Consider the following 11885-nt stretch of genomic DNA (forward strand, 5'->3'; position numbering starts at 1 on the left):
TTGCTGGCTGACTATGGGGTCTATCCTGGTGGTTTTCCTACAGAATCCCAGGAGAACCCAGGAGAACCTGCACAGCCCTCTGAGCAGGCTGAACCATCTCAATTCCTGATGGAAGGCCAGACTCAAAATCCAGAGACTCAGGAGCCCATCCAATCCTCCTCTGCACAGCAAGAAGAACAAGCTCCGCCTCCACAGCCCGTTGAACCAGATGAACTTTCTTCACCCCAGCAAGAGGGCCCAGGTGCAGACCTGCAGCAGCCCGAGGAAGAAGCATCTCCGTTGCAGCAGGAGGCCCCCGCTCAGAATCCATTTGCTACTGCAGAAGTAGTAGGTCAGGCATCAGTGTATCATGATCCTAACACTCCATCCTCACCTCAGATTGTAGCTCTCCAAGCAAACTTCCCCAGCGTCACACTGAAACCTGCAGACACGGAGCTGACAGAAGCCTCAGGGGCAGGTGAGGAAGTTCAGTCTACTCCAAGCACGGAGCAGGCTCCAGCTCAGCCTCTGGGGCATCCTGAGGGAGTGGGACTCCCCTCAGCCCAACAAGAGGCCCCAGTGCAGACTCCGGACTTCCCTGGGAGGGTGGAATCTTGGACTCAAGAGGGTCTAGCTCAGACCTCAGATCTCCCTGAGGAGACTGGACCTTTCTCTACCCAAAACGATGCCACAGCTCAGCCCTCAGAGTATGCTGAGGAAGTCAGCCCATCTGTAGCCCAGCAGGGGGCCCCAGCTCAGCCTCCAGGCCTGCCTGTGAACACTGAATATTCCTCCAGCAATCAGGAGCAGCCTGCTCAGCCTTCTGAGTCTCCTGAGATCGAACCTTCTAGAAGCCAACTGGAAGCCCCGGAGAAGCCTTCGGCACTCCCTGTGGAAGTCAAATCTCCAGTACAGCAAGATCCCCGAGCTCAAGCGCTAGAATCTCCTGAAGAGAATATCATAGCTCAGACTCCACAGATTCAGAAGGGGATGGACTGGTCTCCAGATCAGAATCAAGTTCACCGTTATAACCTGCCCAACGTGACCATCAAGCCTGCAGATGTGGCGCTGACCATAACTCCGGAGCCTACCATGGAGCGGGACTCTTCTCCAGCGCAGCAGGAGGGCTCTGCTCAGACTCCGGGCCCTCCTGTGGAGACAGAACCCTATATCAGTGAGCAGGAGCAACCAATGCGGCCCTCTGAGTCTTCTGAGGGGGTTGAATCTTCTGGAAAGAAGACAGAAGTCCCAGCCCAGCTTCCAAGTTCTCACACAGTGACCATTTTACCTCCAGGTCACCATCAAGTTCAGCAGTACGACTTGCCCAATGTGACTACTAAACCTCCAGACCTGCAGCTGACCCTAACACCAAAACCTGCAGCACGGCCGGCACCGCGGCTCACTAGGCTAATCCTCCGCCTTGCAGCACCGGCACACCGGGTTCTAGTCCCGGTTGGGGCACCGGATTCTGTCCCGGTTGCCCCTCTTCCAGGCCAGCTCTCTGCTGTGGCCAGGGAGTGCAGTGGAGGATGGCCCAGGTGCTTGGGCCCTGCACCCCATGGGAGACCAGGAAAAGCACCTGGCTCCTGGCTCCTGCCATCGGATCAGTGTGGTGCGCCGGCCGCAGCGCGCCGGCCGTGGCGGCCATTGGAGGGTGAACCAACGGCAAAGGAAGACCTTTCTCTCTGTCTCTCGCTCTCACTGTCCACTCTGCCTGTCAAAAAAAAAAAAAAAAAACCCTGCAGAAGTGGAAACATTTCCAGTCAGCCACGAGGTCACAACAACTCAGGCCTCAGTCCCAGCTCTGCCTCCAACGCCTCTTGAAGAGGTTGAACCACTGCCAATTCAATCTCCAGAAGTTATGCAGGATGAGAAACCCTCTATGACCCAGCAGGAGGAAACAGCTGAAATTTTACAGGCCCCCGAAGAGGCTGCACCTTCTCCAATCCATCAGGAAGCCCAAGCTCACGCCTCAGTGTTCCCTACGGAGCATGAGCCTTTGAAAGACCAGGAGGCAGACACAGCTCAGCAGCCAAAGCCCCCAGAAGAGGATGAGCACTCCCCACTTCCAGGGGTCCCAGCTCAGCCTGAACAACTGAAGGAACCTTCACCAAGCCAGCAGGGGATTTCCGTTCCACCTCTAGAGCGCCCCGTGAGTGCTTACCAATTACCACTCCAACAGGGAAACACAAACCAGCCTTCAGATATCTTCCCAGAGATGAGTGATGCTATTCCAATGAATATGACATTTTCACCTCATATTCCAGAAGAAATACTCAGAACTCAGCATTTAAGGATGTCTAAAACCAAACCAAAACATGTGGATATTGACCTTACCAGAACCCTAAAGCCCACTCCAGAAGTTTATCCTTACTGGAGTCAGCAGGAAGGACCTGCCCAGCCTACAGTTCCCACCAAGCAAGTTGAATTTTCTCCAACCCAGCTTGGGCCTCCTCTTGCCAAGCCTCCAGCACTGCCTGAAAAGATGGAACTTTCTCCAGCTGAGCCTCTAGAGCCCCTCAAGAATGCAGAACAAGCTCCAGTGCAAAATGTAGCCCCAGCCAAGCCACAAGACTTCCCTGACACTCAATCATCTGTAACCCAGCAGGAGCTTCAAACTCAGCAACCAAACCTGACCAAAGTCACAGGTCAACCTTTGGATGTGGAACTCACCATAACTACACAACCTGGAATGGAAGGCGGACTTTCTCCAATCATGCAGGAGGCCCCAGTTCAGCTTCCAGGGCCATCTAAGGAAGGTATAGCTCAACCCCCAGGATATCAGGGGGTGACAGTTCCAACACCAGCTCAGGATCAAGCTCCGTTTCCAAAATCACCCCGCATCACATTTCAACCTTTTGATCTGGCACTTACAATAACTCCACAGCCCATTACAGAGGCTGAACTTGCCACAAATGTGCAGGAGACTCCACCTAAAGAAACTGTAGCTCAGCCACCAGTGCATCATGAGGGTCAAAATCAACCTCCACTATCACCCAGTGTCACAAATCAACCTTTAGACCTGGCACTTACCATTACTACAGAACCTACTACAGAGGCTGAGCATCCTGCAGACCTGAGCAAGACTACAGCTCCATCTCCAAACCTGACTCCAGTCACAACTCAACATCTGGACCTGGGACTTACCATAACTCCAGAAACCAGCAGTATGGTGACTGAACCCTCTACAGACATGCAGGAGACCTCCAGTCAACCTCCCATGGAGGGTGTAACCCAATCTCCAATACATCAAGAGGTGACAGTTCCAACACTGGGTCATAATCAAGCTCAATATCCAACATTGCCTCACATCACAGTTCAGCCTTTGGACACAGTGCTTACCATAAATGCAAAGCGTACCAGGAAGGCTGAACATTCTACAGCCCTGAAGAAGACTAAAGTACCTCCCGTGCTCCATGAGGAGGTACTTTCACAACCAGACCAGGTTCAGGCTCAGCATCCAACCCTGACAGAAGTCACAGTTCAACCTTTTGATGTAGAACTTACCCTAACTCCAGAATCCATTGTGGAGGGTGAACCACTCCCAACCATGCAGGAGACTTCAGGGCAGCCTCCAGGGCCACATAATGAAGTGGTCTATCAGCCTCCAGTTTATTATGAGATGGTAGTTCCAAAACCAAGTCAAGATCAAACTCCGCATCCAATGTCACCCAGTGGCACAGCTGAACCTTCGAAGTTAGAGTCAACCATAACTCAGGTACCCACTACACAGGATGAACATTCTACAGCCTTCAAGTCTATATCTCCTCCTCCTTATCCAATGTACCCTGAGGTGACATTTTCACCTCCAGTCCAGATTCAGACTCAGTATACAAACCTGCCTCAAGTCACAGTCAAGCCTCTGGACCTGGAAATTACCCAAACTCCACAACGTACTACAGAGGCTACACCTTCTACTACCATGCAAATGACCCTAACTCAGTCTACAGAGCCACTAAAGGAGCTCATAACTCAGTCCCCAGGGGACAATGAGATGACAGTTCCAACAGCAGGTCAGCATCAAGCTCAGCACCCAACATCACCCAGTGTCATAGCTCAGCCTTCCAAGATGGAGCTAACCATAACTCTGGTACCCACTGCAAAAGCTGGCCATTCTCCATCCCTGAAGAAGACTACAGATCTACATCCAGGCCAGGTTCAGACTCAGCACTCAACCCTAACTGAAGTCACAGATCAACCCCTGAATGCGGCTGCCACCATAAATGTCTGTGAGCTCTGCACCTGCAAAGATGAGACACTTTCATGCACTGGCCTCAGCCCAGTGCAGAAGCTTCACAGAGTTCCTGTACCAGAGCCCAACAGCTACAATGGCACCTTCAGCATATTGTAAGAATCTCCCTTCCTCATGGTTCCCTACAGCCTGCCTGTCTCAGCAGCTTTTACCCAAGATCTTCTGAGCCCTCCTCAAGTCCCCACCTTATGTTGACTGTGTGTGTGTGTATGTGTGTGTTTTGGCAGACAGAGTAGGACAGTGAGAGACAGAGAGAAAGGTCTTCCTTTTTCCGTTGGTTCACCCCCAAGTGGCCACTTTGCTTGTGAGCTTTCCTGATCCTCCTTCTCTTATTCTCTTCTGTCTCTTCTACAGTCTCATGTGATTGCCCTTACTGCTTTTCCTGATTCATTATTTATTGACATTCACCATGTTATTACCTCATTGCTTTAATCCCACTCTTCAACACAGCCCTCATCCCGACTTATTAGAGATGATACAACAGATTTAAGGATAGATTCTGGAGCCAGGTTGCCTGGCTTTGAACACAGGTCTCCCAGTGATTAGCTTTGTGACTTTGGACAAGTTATTTAGCTTGGATTCAATATCCTCATCTGTAAAGCTGGCTTAAAGAATTGTGTGATGGATTGTAACAGAAAATAAAAATGCGTGACTCCACAGTCTTTCCCTGGATGACAGCGAGAATGATGGTGGTCTATAAGGCAGAAGCACAGCAGTCAGAAAGAAGAGCCCGTTAGTGGGAGATGTGTTCAGTGTTAGGCACTTTTTATTGATGAGCATAAAGTAACCCGAGAGGACATATCCACCAGGCAGGTGAGCATACAGGTATCTGTTTTATTGCTGCTCCTGCTTCCAGGAAAATGTGTACCTAAAACAAATAGGTTCATTGTTGCTGAGGAGTGAGGACAGAGTTAAAGCTAAGCACTCACAGCAATTCAAAGTTGAAGCTAAATATAAGTCATTTAACAGCTTCTTGTAAACAAGTATCGATTATGAGCACCTTTCCACTTTTTAAAAAGTGCACAGAATGTAGGATAAAATGTGAAAGTATGAACCCCCACACACCCTCATCATCCCCTGGTCCTCACTCTATTACCTGTAACCCAGGTGTGCGTCTTTCCTTCCAACCTCCTCTCTTTTTTTTTTTTTCCTATGGAGGTAATGCTTGGCTCCTGGCTCAGTGATCGGCACTTTTACCCTATGCTGTATTCCAAAAGGCTTTCCACATCAGCACATTAGTCCCTCTGATTTTAAATTGTCTGTATCCATTCAGTACTTGGAAAGATTTCAGCAGAGGGCGCTTGGCCAAAGCACTAGTATACCTGCATAGGTTTTCATTATTCTTATTGGTGACAATACATTTTGCCCATTTTTTCTTGAATAATTTATCCTTTTCTCACTGATTTATAGAAGTCAGTGTAGACACCTGAGTTATTTTGGTGAAAATACTTAATATTCAAAGTGATTGACTGTCTTTACTGTCAAAGAGACTGGACAGAGACGAAGTTAAGCTTCTGAGAGGATGCTTCATTGTTTATGTCAGTGGCCCCTCATTATTTATTGAGTGAGCAAACTGGGAAGCAGAGAGCTACGGAACATAAAAGCACTGGTATTTATTAGAAAGCTGATAATATTTCTGTATTTCAATACTCCCCCATGAGGGTGCCATGATTTTTTTCCTCATTCTGTTCATTCTTTTCCAACCCATTCAAGGATGTGAACTGTGTTCCTTTACAGAAATTTCCAAGGAAACTCGATTTCTTTCATTGATGAAAATGTATGGAAAGCATACCGCTGGGCTGAGACACTGTGAGTACACGCTCCCAAACATGAATACACAAAACTAACTGCATTGTAAGAGCTTTCTTGTTCTACTATTTTGAGGTCAGTATGTCAGAAAAAGTATTCCCTCTCCATGTCACAATCAACATCTGTTGATTATAATTCTATGGTTGTTTTAACAAGGCACAGAATTTGAAATAAGAAACTACTTCTATTTATTTGCATTTTATCAGTAATACCATTACATTCTTAGTAGATAAAAAGTGATAGGGATAGTGAAGACCTTCATTGTGTCCTAACTCCCTACCTATGAGGTAATAATTACTGCTCTGAGTTTGGCATATATCCTTCCAAAAAATTACCTACAAACATATTTACATAGAGCATAATAGTTGTGTTGTGTGGTTTCTTTCTTTTTTTAACCTAAATAGTAACATCCTGCAACTTGGTTCTTTCACTTCATGGTTTCTTCTGGATTTCTTTCCCTCCTAGTACTCAGTCAGTTACCCTATTCATTTAACTCCTGCATGATATTCTATAGTATGGATGGCCATTTCACAGTTTACTTAATAATCCCTCTATTGATGGATTTTCGATTATGTCCACTTCTCATGTATTGCTGCAAGGAAAATCCTTGTGCACACTTGTGAACATGGACAAGCATTTTGCAAAATAGAAGTCTAGAAAGAAAATGGGGCAGCTAGCATTGTGGCATAGTGGGAAAAGCCTCCACCAGCCATGCCAGCATCCCATATGGGCGCTGGTTTGAGTCCTGGCTGCTCCACTTCTGATCCAGATCTCTGATATGGCCTGGGAAAGCAGTGGAAGATGGCCCAAGTGCTTGGGACCCCGCACCCATGTGGGAGACCTTGAAGAAGCTCCTGGCTCCTGGCTCCTGGCTTCGGATCAGCACAGCTCTGGCCATTGTGGCCAACTGGGGAGTGAGCCAGTGGATTGAAGACCTCTCTCTCTCTCTCTGCCTCTCTCTCTCTCTCTCTGCCTCTCCTTCTCTCTGTGTGTAACTTGACTTTCAAATAAATAAATAAATCTCAAAAAAAAAAAAAGAATGAAAATGGATGAAGACTACGGAAATAGGAAATTTTAATTGCCCTCAGAAAAGCTGTGCACACTTACTTACACTCCAGCTAACAGAATATAAGAACATTCATTTCCCTTCATCCTTTTTAAAAAGATGTATTTGTTTACTTGAACTATGGGAGTGGGGGGAGGGGGAGATGGAGCGAGAGCAAATGAGAGAGTGAGAGAAAGAGAGAATCTTCCATCCACTGCTTTATTCCCCAAATGCCCAAAACAGCCATGGCTGGGCCAGGCCAAAGCTAAGATCTAATACTTGATTCTGGGTCTCCCACAGGGATGACGAGGAATCAAGCACTTGGGCCATCATCTGCTGCCTCCTAGGTGCACTAGCAGGCATCTGGCTCAGAAGCAGAGGGCCCAAGACTTTAACCAGGCTCTCCAATATGGAATTTACGCTTCTCAAGTGACGGCTTAGCCTGCTATGCCCCAACACTGACTCTTCCCTTCACCTTTTCACCTCGGGATGCTCTTTGTCTTTTTGCTAATGTGACTGGCAAATAAAAGGGTTCCCAGCTGAATCTGGATTTCTCTGATTACTCATAAATTTAAATGTCTTTATATACTTATTGAACATCTATGTTTCGTTGAGGTTTTGTCCACTGTCCATTTGTTGAATTATCTTTTCCTTACTGATTTTTGAAAGGAATCAGTTTAGACTCCCAATTTTGGGGGAAAATACTTAACATTCAAAGTAATTAACTAAAAATAAAAATCTATCATGTCACCTAGGCCAGTGAACTAGAAATTTTGAAGTGCTGAGTGTAACATAATAAAAAAAAGGAATTAATTGACATTTTTCACGACAGTTTGCGTGTTATATCACTGGGACAACTTGTACAGACATCATAAATTATTTCTGAATACAAAAAGACATATAACAGACAAAGGAGAAGGGTTATGATCACTTTAAGATAAATTTTCCCAGGGCCTGTGCAGTGCTGCAGTAGTGCAGTGGGCTAAGCTGCTACTTGCGGCGCTGGTATCCTGTACGGGCACCAGTTCTAGTCCCAGCTGCTCCACTTTAAATCCAACTCTCTGCTATGGCCTGAGAATGCAGTAGAGGATGGCCCAAGCACTTAGGTCTGTGCACCCATGTAGGAGACCCCAAAGAGGCTCATGGATCCTGGCTCCTGGCTTCCAATTGGCCCAGCTACAGCCATTGCAGCCATTTGGGGAGTGAACCAGTGGAGAGAAGACCTTTCTGTCTCTCCTTCTCTCCATCTGTAATTATAACTCTGAAACAAATAAATAAAATCTTTTTTAAAAAAGATAAAAGTTTCCCCTTAGCCTACTATCTCATTTCTGATGGGAAAATGCTAGAATCAGGCAGTTGTGACTTTTAATTTATGATGTTTCTTAAATGCAATACACACAGTTTGTATATATTTTGGTTATGCTTCATTTAAAGATGTCCCAAACTTGTAAGAAAAATCAAAGTCAGGGCTGGCACTGTGGCATAGCAGGTAAAGCCACCACCCACAGTGCCAGCATCCCATATGGGTGCCGGTTCGAGTCTCAGCTGCTCCACTTCCGATCCAGCTCTTTGCTATGGCCTGGGAAAGCAGTGGAAGATGGCCCAAGTCCTTGGGCCCCTGCACCCACATGGGAAGACCTGGAGGAAGCTCCTGGCTCCTCATTAGCACAGCTCCAGCCTTTGTGGCCAATTGGGGAGTGAACCAGCAGATGGAAGACCTTCCTCTCCCCTCTCCCCTCTCCCTTCTCCCCTCTCCTTCTCTCTGTGTGTAACTCTGACTTTCAAATAAATAAATAAATCTTTGGAAAAAGGAAAAATCAGAGTCATCTGACACAAAAGTAAATAACACTAGTTTCCTCTGAAGAGTGAAGACGGGAGTTGGAAAGGCTAAGGGATAAAGGGAAGGGGAAGAAAATTTAATTTTTTCTTATTTGAGAGGCAAAGGCAGCATGCTATCATACACTGTTCACTCCCCAGATGCCTGTAGTGGTGAGACTGGGTCAGTCAAACTCAGGAACCTCAAACTCAGTCTTGTTCTCCTACATAGATGGCAGGGATTTAAATACTCAGCCATCATTACTGCCTCCCTGGTCAACCTTAACTTGTAGCCCCGGCATGCCTCAAACATGGGGCTTCGGTAGTAGGGCTTGGGGAAAAAACAGAAGGAAATGGCAGTTCTGCCAATCTTGGTGCCTCCCAGTGTTAGGTTCTAACAGGGACATTGTGACCTACAGAGCAGACATTACATTTATGATTTGGTGGGAAGGACGGATAGGTGTATAGAGATGGACAAAAAAGGGAGAGTGGGAAAAATGGTTTAAATTAAAATACAACAGACATTGCCACCCTAGAAGTAAATTAGAATCTGGGTATTTAAACAGCACCATTACCAAAGTTTCCTCTACATACAGAGTTAGTCCTATGAAGCAAACAGCTGCAGTTGTCATTTTGATTCAGAAGTACCTCTTTCATTTTCCAGAATCCTCAGTGAAAATGACTTGACTGAATTACATAAGGACTCATTTGAAGGCCTGCTGTCCCTCCAACACTTGTAAGTCAGTTAATCATACTTATTTATGAGATTTTAGTTACATTATCTAGAAAACAAATATGGGTCCCAGCTGGATAATCTCCAAGGTTTCTTCTGGAAGTCTACACTGTAGGGTCTCATATCTCTAACATGGAATACCTACTATGTGCTTTGTGGTTTTTTTTTTTTTTTTGACAGGCAGAGTGGACAGTGAGAGAGAGAGAGAGAGACAGAGAGCAAGGTCTTCCTTTGCCATTGGTTCACCCTCCAATGGCCGCCGCAGCCAGTGCGCTGCGGCCGGAGCACCGCGCTGATCCGATGGCAGGAGCCAGGTGCTTCTCCTGGTCTCCCATGGGGTGCAGGGCTCAAGTACCTGGGCCATCCTCCACTGCACTCCCTGGCCACAGCAGAGATGGCCTGGAGGAGGGGCAACCAGGACAGAATCCGGCGCCCAGGCCAGGACTAGAACCTGGTGTGCCGGCGCCGCAAGGCGGAGGATTAGCCTAGTGAGCCGCGGATTATATTTGTATTTAATTTACAAGCAATGGATGAAATTGGATCCAAGGTCTGTCTTCATACAGGTCCTAAGTTAAGAATGAGTTTTATATTTATAAAGGACTGTAAAGAGAAACAAAGAAACAAGAAAATACAACAGAGACAATATGTGGCCGACCAAGTCTCAAACATTTATCATCTGGCCTTTACAAACAAGGTTTGAACAAGTTGGTTTAATACAACAAAGGGAAGAAAACATAAACCAACAACATTAATTTGAATGCCATCAACTGAAAGTTGTTAGATGATCTAATCTTGAATAAGTTAACCTTTAGCCATTAAGTGACTTGCTAAACAGGTAAATTATATAAACAATATTATCAAGAATACTAAGCTACCAAGAGAACAGATTTGGCATTAATGATTTCCATTAAGGAACTATTATACCCATGTTGGAAATAGATAATTAAAACAATAGCTACATAGTATTGGGAAGTGTACATCATTAATCCTTATTAGGCTAATTACTGGGCCTCTTCAGCAAATAGATTCTTGTCTCAAAAGTACAAGGCTTAAGGAACATAGCATGTGATACAACACTCCTTTGAATGATGATCAGAACTTCTAGGCCATACGGGGACAACCACATCTGCATGGTTCCTCTTGAGCACCTTTCCCATCTGGGCTCCGGAACCTTGCAAACATGGTTTGGAGAAAAACAAATGAGACTACTGCTGGTAGAATAGGCCCTTCATTGTTTCTGCTGGAAAATCCTTTGTAGCCTAATTAGTTTATGCTAGCATATGTATTCACTTCATTTTCAAAATGCCAATCAATTGTCTAAAGCTGAAAGAGAAAGCCAAACACTTTGCCTAGTACTGGAGACACATAAATGAGTAAGACAGGATCCCACCTTCCCAAGAGCTCACAATCTTGCAGGGGAAACAAATACACAAGCTCAAACCAATACCCAATAAGCACTATGTAGCTGACAGAGTGCTGCAGAGGGACCAGGGAATAATAAAACCACACTGCTTTTTAAAAATTCACTTTTCCTTCTTCTACCTACTCAACCATTCCTTCATTTAATAAACACCTGAGTCTATTTCCATGAGTCAGTTTTAAACATAGTGGGCAATGTAGATGAGCAAGGCCGAATCCATGCTTTCAAGAAGTTTATGCTCTGGGGAAATGGAAGGCACAAGTAACGATATCAAAAGAAATGGATATAGAGTCCAGACGAGGGAGAAGACTTTGGGCTGGGTCAGGGACGATGGAACCAGGGAGCAATGCCAGTTGAACAGGACTTCCAAGGGGGCAGTGGGCATCATCAGACGTCTTGGAGAGAATATCGTGGGAGAAAGGGAAAACATGGAAGCTTCTGAGGCACAGAGATGCAGGGAAAGCTGGAGGGTGAAGCCAGGTCTTCCAGGCCTTTGAATGCTGAGCAAGAGTCACCACGGGGAACCATGCTGTCACAGCAGTGCTCTAAAACAGACTTGAGCTTGCACCACAGTTACCTGGGGCTCTGAACCCTACCCCCACAGTAACTGCCTGAGTCGGTCTAGAACAGGGCTGAGAATCTGCCTCTTCTGTAAGCAGCTAGTGATATTGGCCTCGGAGAGTCACTTAGGGCAAGTCCCACTGGTGACTGCGCGTGGGACAGGTGAGAGAAGGAGATTCTAGAGATGGAGCCACCAACAGATGAGTTGCAGGTGAAAAGTGAGGGTCAAATTGTAATCAGTGGAAGTAAGAGTCCTCTACCACCAAGAGTG

At 46.2% G+C, this 11885-nt stretch overlaps 1 protein-coding gene across 1 annotated transcript; it reads left to right on the plus strand.

Moving 5' to 3' along the window:
- The first annotated feature begins 1242 nt into the window (after positions 1-1242).
- Positions 1243-9655, plus strand: LOC138846269 (leucine-rich repeat-containing protein 37A3-like). Its single transcript, XM_070061603.1, has 3 exons — positions 1243-4326; positions 5969-6040; positions 9565-9655. Exons 1-3 carry the CDS (start codon positions 1538-1540, stop codon positions 9638-9640), a joined length of 2937 nt encoding a protein of 978 aa, XP_069917704.1. The 5' UTR covers positions 1243-1537; the 3' UTR covers positions 9641-9655.
- Positions 9656-11885: the final 2230 nt, after the last annotated feature.

Source organism: Oryctolagus cuniculus, chromosome 17, assembly GCF_964237555.1.
Source record: "Oryctolagus cuniculus chromosome 17, mOryCun1.1, whole genome shotgun sequence".
Lineage (NCBI taxonomy): Eukaryota > Metazoa > Chordata > Mammalia > Lagomorpha > Leporidae > Oryctolagus > Oryctolagus cuniculus.

Excerpts from the sequence above, each read along its gene's own strand:
- LOC138846269 (XM_070061603.1), top strand. The coding sequence starts at position 1,538 with ATGGGAGACCAGGAAAAGCACCTGGCTCCTGGCTCCTGCCATCGGATC. Across the intron at positions 4,327-5,968 it reads AATGGCACCTTCAGCATATT|AAATTTCCAAGGAAACTCGA; the intron begins GTAAGAATCTCC and ends GTTCCTTTACAG. Across the intron at positions 6,041-9,564 it reads TACCGCTGGGCTGAGACACT|AATCCTCAGTGAAAATGACT; the intron begins GTGAGTACACGC and ends TTCATTTTCCAG.